The sequence below is a fragment of the Ziziphus jujuba genome, chromosome 11 (assembly GCF_031755915.1).
Source record: "Ziziphus jujuba cultivar Dongzao chromosome 11, ASM3175591v1".
Classification (NCBI taxonomy): Eukaryota; Viridiplantae; Streptophyta; class Magnoliopsida; order Rosales; family Rhamnaceae; genus Ziziphus; species Ziziphus jujuba.
Genome location: NC_083389.1, coordinates 15,862,847 through 15,881,757, shown reverse-complemented (window position 1 = coordinate 15,881,757; position 18,911 = coordinate 15,862,847). Strand labels below are relative to the sequence as shown.

At 43.5% G+C, this 18,911-nt stretch overlaps 1 protein-coding gene across 1 annotated transcript; it reads right to left on the bottom strand.

Annotated features, from left to right (window-relative positions):
• Nucleotides 1–8,186: 8,186 nt before the first annotated feature.
• On the bottom strand, nt 8,187–18,287 carry LOC132800026 (photosynthetic NDH subunit of subcomplex B 2, chloroplastic-like). The gene is made up of 5 exons (XM_060812915.1): nt 18,062–18,287; nt 10,567–10,850; nt 9,726–10,166; nt 9,336–9,526; nt 8,187–8,604 (listed from the first exon to the last, which is right to left on the bottom strand). Exons 1-5 carry the CDS (start codon nt 18,285–18,287, stop codon nt 8,496–8,498), a joined length of 1,251 nt encoding a protein of 416 aa, XP_060668898.1. The 3' UTR covers nt 8,187–8,495.
• Nucleotides 18,288–18,911: the final 624 nt, after the last annotated feature.

The window sequence follows — 18,911 nt, the reverse complement described above, 5'->3', positions numbered from 1 at the left end:
GTACACGCGCCGGCCAGCCAGATTGCCCACCTCATTTTCGGCAAAACCTCCAAATTTCACGGCGAACGGCCGCCGGACGCGCCCGGATCGGACGTCCGAAGTTTGGCGGCAATTTTTCCCCTCCACCGCCGGCCACCGCGAATCGGCACTGTTCCGGCCATTTTCCGGCCACACGCGCCTGACAGCCTTGATCCTCTCCTCAAGTCCGGCCTACCCACCAAAAATCACGACCATCGGACCACCGACGCGCCGGGATCGGAGCGTTTTCCGGCGAGGGGTCGAAAATCTTCAAACGGTGATTTCTCCGCCGTCCGACCTCCGTTTTGCTCACCGTCGGTCCCGTTGGATTGCTCTCCTCACGATCTACAAATCTGCAAACTTTCACAGCAAACGGCCACCGTCGGAAATTACTGTTCCGGCGAGTACCCTGAAAATTCCGGCCAGCTCCAGTCCGCAGTGTTCGACCTCCTGAACCCAAATCCGACTTCCGTTTCCACCAATTCGCGACGGTTTGGGAGAATTGCGGAGCCGAAACCCGAAAAGCTTCCCGATAAAATTCCGACCCCGTCGGGTACGATCATCGGAAATTAAGACCGGATCTGTGATTAGCATCACTCGAGCTTCGATTCGGTATATAATTCGTAAATTTTAGTTATCGTTTGGTGTTCGCTCCCCGGGTACCCATTTGGGGATTACCCGAATAAAATATTAATATTTGTGGTTTTGGTACTGTGGATGTTTTAGGTGCACGTGCAAGTAGCGGAGTCGATCCTGCGGAGGATCTTGATTGAGATACGTGCACAAGGTGAGTGACCCACCTTCAAATTAATTTGGGGAATTTAATTGATGAATATATTATGTGTGAATTAAATATTTGGAATTTAATTTCTATGTGCCAAATATTTATTGGATTTATTGTAGAATTATTTATGAATTTATTGGATTTAAGAAAATGTGCATTTTATAAAAGTATGCCATGTGAAATTATTTTATGGATTTGAGGATTTTGAAATTGGTGTGGTTTTAATGGTAAATTGGGTACGATTTGATTTTCAAATATTTCAAGGAAAATATTTGGTTATGTTGGTGATTTCAATTTTTATGAAATATGCCCATAAAATATTATGGGATTTGATTATGATATTTCGAGAAATTATTTATGCTTGGAAAAAATGTGGATATTTGAATTGATGGATTTGGGAGTTGGTGGATTTGAAAATCATGGGATTTATGGTATTAATTATAAGGAAATTGTGGAGAATTTCCCGGTTCAAGCGGATGGATTATGCCCGCTATGTTTATGAAAAATGTGAAATTTGTTTTATAATTTAAATTGTGGATTTTATGATTTTTAGATGCACCGTGCACGTACTGGTGTTCTGATTATGTGATATGGTATATGTGATATGGATATTGTGCACACGGATATGATTAGCGCGCAGGTGGGTGTGAGTAGCGCGCGGTTGATATTATGAGGGTGTCCTGTGGATGCCATCGGAGAGGGCGGCCACCCCCCATTGGCCGGGACACCAGGTTAGCAGCGGCGCAGTGGGACGCCACGCGACCGTATGCCGGTTTCTTTCTATAACCTCCTGTCTGGCGGTACCTTGGGACGCTGGGTACTGTTGGCACCACTGGTATATAGTGGGTGCATCAAATGATTTTCAGAACTGTGTTTTAAAAATAAAATGTTAATGAAAAATATAATTGTTACCGCTTCTGGTATTTAATTGATGTCTTGGTTTTCGGGAAATATGAATAAAGGGTTTTGTGAAAATGTTTTAAAAGGGGAACCTTTCCAACTGAGAGAATTGTAAGGGTTTTGAGAGACATTATTATTTCCAAATAATTATTAGTTATATACCTATTACCGTGGTATGATAGTGTACAGTAGTAGGGTCGCTCACTGAGATGATTAGCATCTCACACTCTTAAATTCCGTTCCTCTAGGTACCAGGTTGTCGGTGTTCACTCGGAGCGGACTTGATCTTCCTCGCTGTATTTGTTCGCGCAGTACCTTGTTCTTCTTTTACTGCAGTTGTAATATTTCGTTCACTTTTGCTGTATTCTGTATTTTGTAGTACTTCATAAAGCTCTGTATACTGTATGGGACACTTATGTATTTGTATTGCACTGGATTACTGTATTTTTATTTTGGAGTGCTGAAATTTGTGGAACCAGTTCGTCGTACTGTGGGAGGAATAAGGGAACAATTATAGAAGTGTGTTTTCAGTGCAGGAAATTTTGTGGTAAGTCCATCCCTTAGGGGAGGTTCTGCCGGATCTTCCACAGAAGGGTCCGGTAGGGTTTCCCTGGGATCAGGGCTTGTCTAGGGTTCCGGTGGGGAACTTTGGACGGGTCCTGACAGTTGGTATCAGAGCATAGGTTCTTGTAATCCTAAGGGACTGTGCATTGCTGTACAGCCCATCCGTAAATTCCTTCCTTTTGTAATCGTGCTTAAGTGTCCCTGTTTCTAAACTCCTGTTTGTTTCTTCAGTAATCGACTACGATGAGTCGGCGGGACACACGTAGAACTCGGGAACGCTCGGCTGAGAGTTCCGGGAGTCGATCAAGCCTTAGAGATCTGGTCTCTCAGCTAACTAGAGCCTTAGGAGGTTCAAGCTCTAGTAACCGATCCGTGGATCAGGCTCGACGTTTAGGAGCCGTGGAGTTCGATGGAAGCCAAGGCCCAGCTGCAGCCTTGAAGTGGCTATCCAGCATGGAGAAAATCTTGGAAGAGGGGATGCAGTGCCCCGATGAGGATATGGTGAGGATTTATGGGTTCATGTTAGAGGGAGACGCCCGGAAGTGGTGGCAAATGGAGAAGACCCGCAGAAGGCATACGTGGGACCAGTTCAAGATTGCCTTCTCTACTGAGTTCTGTCCTCCTGCCTACCGTGAGGCGAGAAGGAGAGAGTTCGAGGGACTGCGCCAGGGAAACATGACGGTGACAGAGTACGAGAGGAGGTTCCGGGAGCTGTCAGAGTTCTGCATGCACTTGATTCCCGACGATCACGCGAAGAAGGTGAGGTTCATAGACGGGTTGAACGAGAGCATCGGCTACACCCTTTCTGGGTCAGTACACCCCACCTATCAGTCCGCCAGGGATGCAGCGCTCGAGCTAGAGAGACAGGCGGAGATACACAGACCCTCGAGGCGCAGACCGTTCGAAGGTTCGTACAGCGGGGTACCTCGACAGGGGGCATCTAAGAAGAGTCATAGTTCAGGCTCAGACAGTGGTGGGTTCAGCCCTCGAGGCAGATTTCAGAGGAGAGGCGGCTATCGTATGCCCCAACCAGCGCGCCATTCCATCAGCGGCGGCACGAGCTCATATCAGCACTCAGGGTTTAGCCCCAAGCCATTCTGCAGACGTTGCAATAGAGCACACCATGGGATTTGCCAGTTTGAGGGTGTGTGCTTTCAGTGTGGACAGGCGGGACATATTAAGAGAAATTGCCCTTATGGAGAGGCGGGAGTGTTAGGGGCGAGCCCACCATCACATCAGGCCAGCGGATCGCGGGGTCAGAGTTCCCGAGGGAGTTATGCAGTAGGAGGTTCATCGGGATCAGTCCCACAGCCTGTTGGACCGAGCAGGGGTAGAGGACGGAGGCCCCAGCAGACAGGGCAGGGTCGAGTGTTTGCGATGACGCAGCAGGAGGCCCTAGCTACACCGGACGTCGTGGCAGGTACGTTGAATATATTTGGTAATGATGCATTAGTACTTATAGACCCGGGAGCAACACATTCATTCATCTCCAAGGAATTCGTCACTCGGGTCGGTATGACCCCTACTCCTTTAGAATGTCTAGTAGAGATAGCCACTCCTGCAGGAGAATCCTTGTGGCCTAGCCAGTTAATCAAGGAATGTTTCTTCTGCATCGAAGATCAAGTGATGGAGGCGGACTTGATCCTGTTGGATCTGTCCGGACTTGATGTAATTTTGGGCATGGATTGGTTGGCAAGGAACCATGCATCTGTAGACTGTTTCAGCAAGGAAGTTACATTCAGGAGGCCAGGGTTGCCAAAAGTAGTATTCCGTGGAGGAGTTGGAAGGCCCTTACCGAGGTTGATATCTACCCTTACCGCCAAGAAGCTACTGAATAAAGGTTGCCAGGGGTATTTGGCTCATGTGATAGATACCCGAGTAAGTGGGGTCAGGTTGGAAGACATGCCCGTTGTGAGGGATTTCCCGGACGTGTTTCCTGAGGAGTTACCAGGATTGCCTCCGGAAAGGGAAGTTGACTTTCCCATTGAATTGATTCCAGGCACCGTGCCTATTTCTCTACCACCGTATCGGATGGCTCCAGTGGAGTTAAGGGAGCTAAAGGTCCAGTTGCAAGATTTGGTAGATAAGGGGTTTATTAGACCAAGTATATCGCCGTGGGGAGCCCCAGTTTTGTTTGTAAAGAAAAAGGATGGTAGTCTAAGGCTGTGTATAGACTACCGACAACTTAATAAGGTCACCATTCCTAACCGCTATCCGTTGCCAAGGATAGATGATCTATTCGACCAACTCCAAGGTGCCAAGGTGTTCTCCAAGATCGACTTGAGGTCGGGATACCATCAGTTAAGGATCCGAGAGTCGGACATTCCTAAGACTGCCTTTAGGACGAGGTACGGACATTATGAATTCCTAGTGATGTCGTTCGGACTCACCAATGCCCCAGCAGCTTTCATGGACTTGATGAATAGGGTGTTTCGTCCGTACTTGGATCATTTTGTCATTGTATTTATCGATGACATTCTGATCTATTCAAGGAGCCAAGAAGAGCACGTGAGGCATTTGAAGAGAGTGCTCCAAACTCTAAGGCAGCATCAGCTATATGCTAAATTCGACAAGTGTGAATTCTGGTTGAATCAAGTGGGTTTTCTCGGACATATCGTGTCGGCAGAAGGTATCTATGTGGACCCTGATAAGGTAAAGGCAGTGTTGAGTTGGGAGCGCCCTACCACTGTGAGGGAGGTACGAAGTTTTCTTGGATTAGCGGGTTACTACCGTCGTTTTATTGAAGGGTTTTCAAGGATTGCCGGGCCGCTTCATAGATTGACCCGAAAGAATGTTGAATTTAGTTGGACGGACAGGTGTGAACAGAGTTTTCAGGAGTTGAAGCAAAAGTTGACATCCGCACCTGTTTTAACTTTACCTGATGGGAATGAAGGTTTTGAAGTTTATTGTGATGCATCCCATCAAGGGTTGGGTTGCGTGCTAATGCAGAATCAAAGGGTGGTAGCGTATGCATCTCGGCAATTGAAGCAGCACGAACAGAATTACCCTACGCACGACTTAGAATTGGCGGCGGTAGTCTTTGCTCTAAAGAAGTGGAGGCACTACTTGTATGGGGCCACGTGCCAAATCTATACCGACCACAAGAGCCTCAAGTATATTTTCACTCAGAAGGAGTTAAATATGAGGCAAAGGCGATGGATGGAGTTGTTAAAGGATTATGACTGTGTGATTGACTATCACCCGGGTAAGGCGAATGTAGTGGCAGATGCTTTGAGTAGGAAGGCTACTGGATCCCTTGCTCACATCCAAGTCATCCAACTACCTCTCATGGTGGAGTTGAAGAAGATGGGGGTGTTAATGCATATGCATCCTTCAGGAGTTCTCATGGCTAGCTTCCAGGTACGACCGGTGTTGGTGGATCGTATAGTAGAGACCCAAATGGAAGATCCTAAGTTGAGGACAATTAAGGGCAAGGTACAAGAAGGTCTTGATCCGGAATTTTCCATAAGGAGGGATGGAGCCCTCGTGTATAAAGGACGACTTTGCGTTCCGGATATCCCAGGACTCAAGAAGGAGATTTTGGAGGAGGCGCATAGCTCGATGTATGCGATGCATCCTGGGAGTACCAAGATGTATCGGACGCTTGTTAAGTATTATTGGTGGATTGGTATGAAGAGAGAAGTGGCAGACTTTGTATCAAAGTGTTTGATTTGTCAACAAGTGAAAGCAGAAAGACAGAAGCCTTCGGGACTACTCCAACCTTTACCGATTCCCGTGTGGAAGTGGGAAGAACTCAACATGGACTTCGTATTCAAGCTTCCTTCCACACCTAGAAGGTACGACGGCATTTGGGTAATCATTGATCGTCTCACCAAGTCGGCACACTTCCTACCGGTACGAGAACGTTTTTCGCCCGAGAAGTTAGCCCAGTTGTTCGTGCAACGCATTGTAAGTCTTCATGGAGTACCGTTAGCCATCGTCTCCGATCGAGATCCGCGCTTTACTTCACGACTATGGCGGAAGTTGGCTGATGCACTAGGAGCAAGACTTAACTACAGCACCGCTTTTCACCCACAATCTGATGGACAAGCAGAGCGCACAATCCAGACATTAGAAGACATGCTAAGGTCTTGCATTATGCAATTTAGCGGTAGCTGGGATGAACAACTGCCACTGATAGAGTTTGTCTACAACAACAGTTATCAAGCGAGTACTGGAATGTCCCCGTATGAAGCTTTATATGGGAGGCAGTGTCGGACACCTTTGTGTTGGAGTGAGGTAGGAGAAGAGAGGCTCCTTGCAACAACTAATGCGGTCGGATCTGAGTATTTAAGGATGACCTTGGACAAGGTGAAGATCATTAGGGATCGATTGAAGGTTGCCCAAGATAGACAGAAGAGTTACGCCGATGTGCGTAGAAAGGATTTGGAATTCGAGGTAGGAGATTGGGTATTCCTAAAACTATCTCCATGGAAAGGAGTAGTACGTTTTGGACGACGAGGTAAGTTGGGTCCTCGTTATATTGGGCCTTACGAGGTTACGGAGAGGATTGGCCCGGTGGCGTATAGGTTGGCGTTACCGGAAGAGCTAGCTCGAGTACACAACGTGTTTCATGTGTCGATGCTACGGAAGTATATTGCAGACCCTTCGCACGTACTCGAGAGTCCGGATATAGAGATAAGGGAAGATCTTTCGTATGTGGAGCAGCCAGTACAGATTTTGGATCGCGAGGAACGCACGCTACGCAACAAGACTATTCCTCTAGTTAAGGTCTTATGGCGGAACCACTTGGTCGAGGAAGCAACGTGGGAACCCGAAGCACAGATGCGTGAGCAGTACCCGTATCTGTTCCAGTGACGTGCGGAAATTTCGAGGACGAAATTTTTGTAAGGGGGGAAGGCTGTAACACCCCGTCCCGAATCGCACCGGAATCCGTGCACGTTGACCGAGGTTGACCGTTGACCGTTGACCGAAGGGGTGGTCATCTCATCAAATATTTGACCATCTCATCAAATATGGTGGGATGTAAAATATTCATTATAATGTAAGTGTATAAGCTTACCATAGCACAACTATTTATAAAAGACCAAGCTCATATTATGTGTCAATAAAATTTTATTTTTTAGCCACCAAATTACTTTAAGAGCTGATACTTAAAAATATATATACAATTCATTTTTTTAATAAGATTTTAAAATGTTACTAAATTCATTTTAGACCACTAATTCATTTTCAAATCTCAATCCTTAAAATAATTTAAAAACTAATAAAAGATTTTAATATTAAAATCATCATGTGGATATGATGTGAGATCCACTCTATATATGCTGACTTTGCTTAATTATAGCCATGCCAAACTCTATAGCTGGCAGTTCATTTAACCGTTACCAAGTTTTTGTTCACCAATTTGCATGCTATGTACATAGAGATATGCCCATTTTGCATTTTAATGAAACAGGCATAGTCAAAGGCCTTAGCCGCCTTAACCTTCCGGCGGCTATGTGAGGATGCCTCTCTAGCTCCCAAATGGAAATTAGGCCATAACTACCATCATTTTTTTGTTTTGGTAAGAATATTACTATCTTCTTTGTTATAAATTTTATGGATAATTGACATTGCAATTAAAATTCCTTCTTTATATATATATATATATATATATATATATATATATATATAATTTTGCTATAAAAAGCACATAATCCTTTCCACAGTGTGAGCACACAATGTTATGCAACATGTTGCCATATCTAATATTAGGCGTGCACAATAGAGGAGGATAAATTGTACAGCTATATATATATATATATATATATAAAGTATGGTGAGCTGAGGAGGTTATTTCTCTGCTATTAAAAAATAATAATAATAACTCTGTGTTCCACCGATTGACAAAAGGAAGGGTATTATAACTATATATATATATATATCTATAGATAGATAGACAGATGCAACAAAAAACTAAAATAAATGATCAGTATTTGCAATTTCTAAAAGACCAAGTGGTGAGTTAAGTAAACTGACCAAACTAGAATAAATGTTTATTGAATTTACCCAAATAAGAAAATCCAATTTTGCGTAATGCTACAAACTAGTGGTCAATGTTTTTCAGCTTGATCCAATTTTGTAGCTTAACAATGTTTTTATCTAGTGAAATTATAGTTTAGATTTTCAACCAGATTTTACTCCTGTGAGTGAAACTAGATGTGAAGAATAATGTATCTGAATAATATTAAGCCTGGTGTTATCTCTCTATAAAGTCTGCTTTACTTTATTGGCTACTGTTTTGATGATAATCAAATGAAGTGGTACTTGTATGGCATATATGGTCCTTGAAGGCTATAATTCCCAACGTTGACCAGAAGTTTTGTTGAATTAAGCTGCAAAACAGACAGAAAGACAGGTTTAACAATTGAAGTTTTTTGCTCTGTCTGCAATTTAATCATAGAGATTATTTTTCATGCTTTCAGATTGCTATATCTCTAAAAAAATTTGATTGGAAGTGGGGGGGGGGGGGGGGGGCTGCTAAGAATGATCCCAAATCATCTGGTGGAAAGTTATAAAACTTTAATATTAAAAGAACTAATAACTTCATCACAATTCTGTATGGATTTTTTATTATCTGGAATGTTATTTTTGTCACTGCTTGTTGGGTTTTTATTTGGTTTGAACCAATAAGACAACTTTTGATGTTAGATTAATGGAAGCAGTACTTGTTCAAAACTGATGAGGCTCTTAAACATCTTGCTTTTGTTTGCTTGGTGTTGCCTCGGATATGCATATTTAGGGATATAGACTGTCCAAGTCCAAATTCAAACTTCTTGAAAATTTGGACGTACAGGGTTCATTTTTGGTTTCAGGATGAATTCTAACATTCAGAGCTTAGTTCTTTTTTCTATTTTTTTATTTTGGAATCACTATCTTCATTAGAAAAGGAAAAAAGAAAAACTTGGACATAAATTAAGTTTCATTTATAGATTGAAGGAACTGGTGTGTAGAACATAGTAAAAAAAAGGAAAATGGGCTGAAAAATAAAAGAGAAAGAAAGGAAAAAAAAAATTTGAAAGAATGAATTAAAGAAGATGGAAATTTTATATGAAAGATTAATTACAAGTTATCATGCTCTATAACTTGTGCTCCTCTCCAATCCTCACCAGGCTTCACAACAAGAGGTACCAACATGGAAGCAGGACCAGTGCATATGAAATATTCCTTCCCATATTTTTCTGAGAAAGAACCAGGGCTTGATAAGTAGATCTCCTCAAATCCCATCCTTATTACCCTGAAGAACAATTCTCGTCCCTGAAAATGGTAACAATCACGTTAGAGTTGCTAACTTAATTAAGAGACTAATAATGGTGTGCCATTTTTCTATCTGTCAGCATTTGATCCCATTTCTTTTTGCACAAGTAAAGTTTCATTTTGAAAAAGTTCAAATTCTACCACATCGCCTTGTAAACAAAACTTGGCTTCGATTAGAAGAAAGTTAATAGCAATGTACCTGATCAAGAGTTTCATATTTTGAAGGTGGTGTGTTGTAAAATGCCTTCAATCTCTCTTTAGGAGGGGCAGCATAAACTCTGCTGAGCTTGTTGTTCAGAATGGTAAAAGGCATATCTTGAGAAGTCCACAAACCCGGTTTCTTTTCAGGCTCATAACCAAAAGCAAACAATCCAGGATCTTCAGTTTTCATTGCTTCAGCAGGTGATAATATTTCAAAACGCGACGATAAAGGAGGGTGTGAGCAGTAAGAACAGCCTCGGAGACCTTGGATTGCTGCCCCATTTCGCCTTTTGAACCTGAAATGGCTAAGTATAGCATTTGTAAGAGTCACATTCTTCCTCCCTTTGTTCTTCACAATGAGTGCTGTAGCCATGCTTACTGGATATAGTGTAACGACATAGATTAGATCAAGTACTCCACTGCTGCAGCTCAGTTCAACCTGCAACAAAGAAGCAATTGCATGGGAAAAAAAGAAAGAAAGAAAAGAAGAACATTTTCTTCCCTGGTTTCATCATTTTAGAACTATTTACTCTTATTCTCACGAAGATATGATTTAGGCATTTTTCCCACTTAAGAATCCCCTTTCCAAAACTCTGCTACTACTTATATTCAACTAGACAACCACTGAAAGGTGAACAAATTGGAAAATAGGTAACCAACATAACTTGGGTGGAATTGGACACAAGACACTAGCAATAGGAAAATAGCTATTACAGCAAGGATTTTGAAGTAAATAAACCAAATCAGGCCTAGACTTTCATTGAGAAAATTAGAAGAATCAAGAACGATATCATCTGAACCTTTTGGCAATGGAAAAAGACAGTTGAATTATGCAATACCTGAAGAGCATCAATGGCATCAGAATCAACATCTTTTACAGTCCACTCAGCAAGCAGAAGTGACCCTTTTGAACCAGGCTCTGATACATCATTGATGACCAAACCGATCCCTCCTTTGGTTCTAGTAGAGGCTGAACCATTTGTAGGAATTGTGAAGTAAAACGTGGATCTCGATCGGATATGATGGTGATTGATACTCCATGAAGACTCACAATATGTTGTACAAACAACTGGGTCAATTTCTTGGGCGAGAAATGCTCTCGTACCGGTAAGAAGTGTGCCGACTTGGTAAGACGATCAATGATCACCCAAATACCATCGTATCTTCTAGTTGTAGGGGGGAGCTTGAACACAAAATCCATATTGAGTTCTTTCCACTCCCATACAGGAATAGGTAAGGATTAAAGTAGCCCTGAAGGCTTCTGTCTTTCTGCCTTTACTTGTTGGCAAATTAGGCATTTTGATACAAAATATGCCACTTCCCTCTTCATGCCAATCCACCAATAATACTTAACAAATGTTCGGTACATTTTGGTACTTCCAGGGTGCATCGCATACATCGAGCTATGCGCCTCCTCTAAGATCTCTGTCTTGAGTTTTGAAATATCAGGAACGCAAAGTCTTCCTTTATACACAAAGGCTCCATCCCTCCTTATGGAAAACTCCAGATCAAGACCTTCTTGTGCCTTGCTCTTAATTGTTCTCAATTTAGGATCTTCCATTTGAGTCTCCAATATACGAAAGGATGCATATGCATTAACACTCACATTTTCTTCAACTCCACCATAAGAGGTAGTTGGATGGCTTGAATATGGGCAAGAGATTCGGTTGCCTTCCTACTCAAAGCATCTGTGTAACACCCCGTCCCAAATTGCACCGGAATCCGTGCACGTTGACCGAGGTTGACCGTTGACCGTTGACCGAAGGGGTCAAAAGTTGACTTTTTGACTCGGTGGGAATTGCGAGATGACTAGGGTACCGTGGCGAAGTGCACGATGCCACGAGTTCGTAGACTGGTAGCACGTCGAAAACGGAGCTACGGTTTGAAAGTTATGGACGAAACAAGTTGCGGTCCAAACTGTCCAAGGGGTGCCGGAGTTGACTTTTTGTTTATGGGGAATTGAGCTTTGACTCATGCATGGTTGTGAAGTGCTCGTCGATACGAGTTCACAGACTAGCGGCACGCTCAAAACGGACATCCGGTTAAAAAGTTATGGACGTTTGAAGTTTACCGGATACCGTATTATTTTAATGTTTTTTTTGGGTCGGTGAACAGTGAAATGCCACGTGTCAGTTTCTGATTGGTCCACGTGGCATGAACAGTGTCACGCAGGGTTTTAATTTTGAAAAAACTCTCGGGGAAGAGAGAGAAAGAGAGAGAGGAGAGAGAAAGAGAGAGAGAGAGCCACCGCCGGCCACCGGAGTTTTCCACTGTTCCGGCCGAGTTACTGTACACGCACCGGACAGAAAGCTTGCCCACCTCATTTCCGGCAAAACCTCCAAGTTTCACGGTGAACGGCCGCCGGACGCGCCCGGATCGGACGTCCGAAGTTTGGCGGCGATTTTTCCCCTCCACCGCCGGCCACCGCGAATCGGCACTGTTCCGGCCATTTTCCGGCCACACGCGCCTGACAGCCTTGATCCTCTCCTCAAGTCCGGCCTACCCACCAAAAATCACGGCCATCGGACCACCGACGCGCCGGGATCGGAGCGTTTTCCGGCGAGGGGTCGAATATCTTCAAACGGTGATTTCTCCGCCGTCCGACCTCCGTTTTGCTCACCGTCGGTCCCGTTGGATTGCTCTCCTCACGATCTACAAATCTGCAAAATTTCACAGCAAACGGCCACCGTCGGAAAATACTGTTCCGGTGACGGTTGCCGGTGACGTGGCGGCCCGCCGGAAGTTACTGTTCCGGCGAGTACCCGAAAATTCCGGCCAGCTCCAGTCCGCAGTGTTCGACCTCCTGAACCCAAATCCGACTTCCGTTTCCGCCAATTCGCGACGGTTTGGGAGAATTGCGGAGCCGAAACTCGAAAAGCTTTCCGGCGAGATTCCGACCCCGTTGGGTTCGATCACCGGAAAGTAAGACCGAATCCGTGATCCTCATCACGCGAGCTTCGATTCGGTATATAACTCGTAACCCTTAGATTTTGCGTGGTGTTCGCTCCCCGGGTATCCATTTGGGAATTACCCGAATAAAATATTAATATTTTTGGTTTGTGCACTGTGGTTGTTTAGGTGCACGCGCGAGTAGTGGAGTGGATCCCGAGGAGGATCTTTGTCAGGACCCGTCCAGAATTCCTTCCCCGGAACCCTAGACAGCCCTGATCCCAGGGAAATACCACCGAACCTTCCAACGGAAAATCCGGCAGCACCTCCCCTAAGGGATTTACTTACCACAAATTTACCTGCACTGAAAACACACTTCAAAAATATCCCATTATTCCTCCCACAAACTACAAATTGGTTCCACAAATTCCAGCACTTCAAAATACAGTAATCCAGTGCAAAATAAATACAACAAGAATGAAAGAAATAGTACAACCGCAATAAAGAAGAACAGGGTACTTCACGAAGTAAAACAGCGAGGAAGATCAAGTCCGCTCCGAATGAACACCGACAACCTGGAACCTAGAGGAACGGAATTTAAGAGTGTGAGATGCTAATCATCTCAGTGAGCGACCCTACTACTATACCATATAATATCACAGTAATAAGTATAAATCATAATTATTTGGAAATAATAATTTCTCTCAAAACCCTTACAATTCTCTCAGTTGGAAAGGTTCCCCTTTTAAAACATTTTCACAAAACCCTTTATTCATATTCCCCGAAAACCAAGACATCAATTAAATACCAGAAGCGGTAACAATTATATTTTTCATTAACATTTTATTTTTAAAACACAGTTCTGAAAATCATTTGATGCACTCACTATATACCAGTGGCGCCAACAGTACCCAGCGTCCCAAGGTACCGCCAGACAGGAGGTTATAGAAAGAAACCGGCATACGGTCGCGTGGCGTCCCACTGCGCCGCTGCTAACCTGGTGTCCCGGCCAAAGGGGGGTGGCCGCCCTCTCCGATGGCATCCACAGGACACCCTCATAATATCAACCGCGCGCTACTCACACCCACCTGCGCGCTAATCACAACCGTGTGCACACTAACCATATCACATATACCATATCACATAATCAGAACACCAGTACGTGCACGGTGCATCTAAAAATTATAAAATCCATAAATTTAAATCATAAAACAAATTTCACATTTTTCATAAGCATAGCGGGCATAATCCATCCGCTTGAACCGGGAAATTTTCCACAATTTCCTTATAATCCATACCATAAATTCCATGATTTTCAAATCCACCAACTCCCAAATCCATCAATTCAAATATCCACATTTTTTCCAAGCATAAATAATTTCTCGAAATATCATAATCAAATCCCATAATATTTTATGGGCATATTTCATAAAAATTGAAATCACCAACATAACCAAATATTTTCCTTGAAATATTTGAAAATCAAATCGTGCCCAATTTACCATTAAAACCACACCAATTTCAAAATCCTCAAAACCATAAAATAATTCCACACGGCATAAATTTGTAGAATTCGCATTTTCTTAAATCCAATAAATTCATAAATAATTCTACAATAAATCCAATAAATATTTGGCACATAGAAATTAAATTCCAAATATTTAATTCACACATAATATATTCATCAATTAAATTCCCCAAAATTAATTTGAAGGTGGGTCACTCACCTAGAGCACGCAATTAACCCATGATCCACTACGGGATCAATTCTACGACTCACCGGTGCTCCTAGAACAAAATTCACAGACAGTCAAATAAATTAATATTTTATTCGGGTAAATAATACCCGGTACCCGGGGGGTCAAAACACAAACGATATCTAGAATTTACGAGTTATATACCGAATCGAAGCTCGAGTGATGCTAATCACAGATCCGGTCTTAATTTTCGATGATCGTACCCGACGGGGTTTGAATTTCGTCGGGAAGCTTTTCGGATTTCGGCTCCGCAATTCTCCCAAACCGTCGCGAATTGGCGGAAACGGAAGTCGGATTTGGGTTCAGGAGGTCGAACACTGCGGACTGGAGCTGGCCGGAATTTTCGGGTACTCGCCGGAACAGTAATTTCCGGCAACCGGCAACCGTCGCCGGAACAGTATTTTCCGGCGGTGGCCGTTTGCTGTGAAATTTTGCAGATTTGTAGATCGTGAGGAGAGCAATCCAACGGGACCGACGGTGAGCAAAACGGAGGTCGGACGGCGGAGAAATCACCGTTTGAAGATTTTCGACCCCTCGCCGGAAAACGCTCCGATCCCGGCGCGTCGGTGGTCCGATGGCCGTGATTTTTGGTGGGTAGGCCGGACTTGAGGAGAGGATGCTGGGTGTATGGCGCGTGTACTGTATATCGGCCGGAATAGTGCCGATTCGCGGTGGCCGGCGGTGGAGGGGGAAAAATCGCCGCCAAACTTCGGACGTCCGATCCGGGCGCGTCCGGCGGCCGTTCGCCGTGAAATTTGGAGGTTTTGCCGGAAATGAGGTGGGAAATCTGGCTGGCCGGCGCGTGTACAGTAACTAGGCCAGAAAAACATGAAAATGACCGGCGGCCGGCGGGTCCTCTCTCTCTCTTTCTCTCTCCTCTCTCTCTTTCTCTCTCTTCTCTCTCTTTCTCTCTCTTCCCCGAGAGTTTTTTCAAAATTAAAACCCTGCATGACACTGTTCATGCCACGTGGACCACTCAGAAGCTGACACGTGGCATTTCACTGTTCACGACCCAAAAACATTAAAATAATACGGTATCCGGTAAACTTCAAACGTCCATAACTTTTTAACCGGATGTCCGTTTTGAGCGTGCCGCTAGTCTGTGAACTCGTATCGACGAGCACTTCACAACCATGCATGAGTCAAAGCTCAATTCCCCATAAACAAAAAGTCAACTCCGGCACCCCTTGGACAGTTTGGACCGCAACTTGTTTCGTCCATAACTTTCAAACCGTAGCTCCATTTTCGACGTGCTACCAGTCTACGAACTCGTGGCATCGTGCACTTCGCCACGGTACCCTAGTCAACTCAAAATTCTCACCGAGTCAAAAAGTCAACTTTTGACCCCCTTCGGTCAACGGTCAACGGTCAACCTCGGTCAACGTGCACGGATTCCGGTGCGATTTGGGACGGGGTGTTACAATCTTAGTTGATTTGCGATCTCCAGGTGAGTGACCCACCTTCAAAAAATTATTTTGGGCAATTAATTAAATTTAATTGGTATTTAATTTAGTATTTAATTATGCTCATGTGGTGTGGTTTAATTATGATTTTAATGCGGTTTAATTTAAATTATTTGTTATGCATGAGCAAGGTATGTTTCGGTATTAATTTCACGTGGTTTCAAATGTGATTTCTCGGGCATAATTAGGTTAAATATTTTATGAAAATATTTGGTTAAATTTTATAAATTATGCCCGCGGTATTTTTATGGTTGCATTTCGTATTTCGAGAAATTGTGGTTTGTTGGTTATCAATTGATTCGTACCGGGTTATTAAATAAAAATATGTGGGATGGTGTTTGTGAAAAATTTGGTATACTTCCCACGGTGGTTTTTGGAAAAAACGGTACGGTTGGTTGTTTATGTTTATTTTTAGACGCACTCATACAGTATTGGTGTTCTGGTGTATGGTGTATGGACACGTGGTAGTGCGCGGTTATTATCTGGTTTAGCGCACGGTTATTACTTCACCCGTGAGTTGCCATTGGACCGTGGGCAGGCAAGGTTATTGTTGCGCACAGCCGCCCCCCTCCTTGGCCGGGTGATGGTTTTTAGCAGTCGGTACTGTCGGGACGCCGAAGTGACCACTGCAGGTTTCTCTCTTTAACCTCCCGCCAGTCGGTGCTCGGGACGCTGGGTATCGGAGGGCATCACCGGTATATGGTGTGGTGCGTCAGGTGTAATTGTCGGTGTAATTGCAAATAATGGTTTAAACCCCAAAGGTGTTCAAAATTTATTTATTATAATTTATTATATTTTTATTATATATTTGGGGTATGGATTTCTTTAATTGTTGTTGTTAAATTATTTAATCCCTTGGTTTTTGGAAGGTATGCACATTGGGTTTTGCGAAAAGGTTTTAAAAAGGGAACATTTCAAACGGAGCGATTGGTGAGAGTTTTGAGGGAAATCATTATTTTCCAAAGGTTATTATTATTTATTATTAATTGTTGGTATTTGTTCCACTCCTTAATTGTTATTATTTTATTATTATTATTAAAAGGTGTTCAGTAGTTCGGGTTACTCACGGAGATGATTAGCATCTCACACTCTTAAATTCCGTTCCCTTAGGTGCAAGTGGTGGTAGACGTTCTTCCGGAGCGAACCAAGTTTTCCGCTGCTGTTGTGTTTCGAGAAGTTTCTTTGTACTCTTTCATTTCAGTGTATTATTTCTTTTCAGCCTTGTTGTATTTCTGTTGTTTAGCACTTCTTAAAGCTCTGTATACTATTGGAATACTTCTGTTTTATTTATGCACTGGACTGTTGTTGCTTTGAGAAGTGCTGGAATTTGTGGAATCAGTTTGTAGTTTGTGGGAGGAATAAGGGGATGTTTTTAGAACTGTGTTTTCAGTGCAGGTAAGTTGTGGTAAGTAAATCCCTTAGGGGAGGCTCTGTCGGATTTTCCTTTGGAGGGTCCGGTAGGGTTTCCCTGGGATCAGGGCTGTCTAGGGTTCCGGGGAAGGAATTCTGGACGGGTCCTGACAATCTGCTACTACATTCGCCTTACCCGGGTGATAATCAATCACATAGTCATAATCCTTCAACAACTCCATCCATCTGTTTTGCCTCATATTTAATTCCTTCTGAGTGAAAATGTACTTGAGGCTTTTGTGGTCGGTATAAATTTAGCATGTGGCCCCATACAAGTAGAGTCTCAACTTCTTTAGAGCAAAGACTACTACAGCCAATTCTAAGTCATGTGTAGGGTAGTTTTGCTCATGCTGCTTCAGTTGGCGTGAGGCATATGCTACCACCCTTTGATTCTGCATTAGCACGCAACCCAAACCTTGATGGGATGCATCACAATAGACTTCAAAACCCTCATTCCGATTAGGTAAAGTTAAGACAGGTGCGGATGTCAACCTTTGCTTCAATTCCTGAAAACTCTGCTCACACCTGTCCGTCCAAGTAAATGCAACATCCTTTCGAGTTAAATTGTGAAGTGGTCTGGCAATTCTCGAAAATCCTTCTATAAAACAATGGTAGTATCCTGCTAATCCAAGAAAACTTCGTACTTCCCTCACAGTAGTAGGGCGCTCCCAATTCAACACTGCCTTCACCTTATCAAGGTCCATATAGATACCTTTGGCTAACACAATGTGTCAGAGAAAACCCACTTGATTTAACCAAAACTCGCACTTATCGAATTTAGCATAAAGCTGATGCTGTCTTAGAGTTTGAAGCACTCTCCTCAAACTCTCGCCTTCTGCCCTCACAATAGGCAGGAGGGCGGTACTCTATGGTGAAGGCAATCTTAAACTGATCCCATGTGTGCCTCCTACGAGTCTTTTCCACCTTCCACCACTTCCTGGCGTCACCTTCTAACATACAGCCGAATATTCTAACCATATTTTTGTCAGGGCACTGCATCCCTTCTTCTAGGATCTTCTCCATATTAGATAGCCAATTCATAGTCGCAGCTGGACCTTGGGTCCTATTAAAACTCACGGCTCCCAATCATCGAGCTTGGTCCACGGAATGATTACTAGAGCTTGAACTCCCTAAGGCTCGAGTTAGTTGAGAGATAAGATTTCTAAGGCTCAATCTGCTTCCGAAACTTTCAGCCGAGCCTTTTCGAGTACTACGTGCGCCCCGCCTATGCATCATAGCAAATTCTGAAGAAACAAACAAGAGTTCAGAGATAAAAACACTTAAGCATTATTACAAAAAGAAAAAATTTACGGATGGGATGTACAGCAATGCACAGTCCCTTAGGATTACAAGAACCTATGCTCTGATACCAATTTGTCAAGACCCGTCCAAGATCCCTCACCGGAACTCTAGACAAACCCTGATCCCAGGGAAACCCTACCGGACCTTCCAATGGAAAATCTGACAGAACCTCCCCTAAGGGTTGGACTTACCACAAATTCCCTGCACTAAAAGCACACTTCTATATATATATACCGCCTTATTCTTCCGCTTTACTAAAATTTAATTCCACAATAATCATTACTTCGATAATTTAAACAGGGAACTAATGCAGTATTTAATAAAATATATTCAATACAGTATACAGAGCATCATAGGGTACAA

Coding starts and splice junctions, on each gene's coding strand:
- LOC132800026 (XM_060812915.1), bottom strand. CDS start 18,287: ATGAATTGGCTATCTAATATGGAGAAGATCCTAGAAGAAGGGATGCAG. Junction 10,167..10,566: donor ATGCCATTGATGCTCTTCAG/GTATTGCATAAT, acceptor TCTTTGTTGCAG/GTTGAACTGAGCTGCAGCAG. Junction 9,527..9,725: donor AATATGAAACTCTTGATCAG/GTACATTGCTAT, acceptor TACCATTTTCAG/GGACGAGAATTGTTCTTCAG.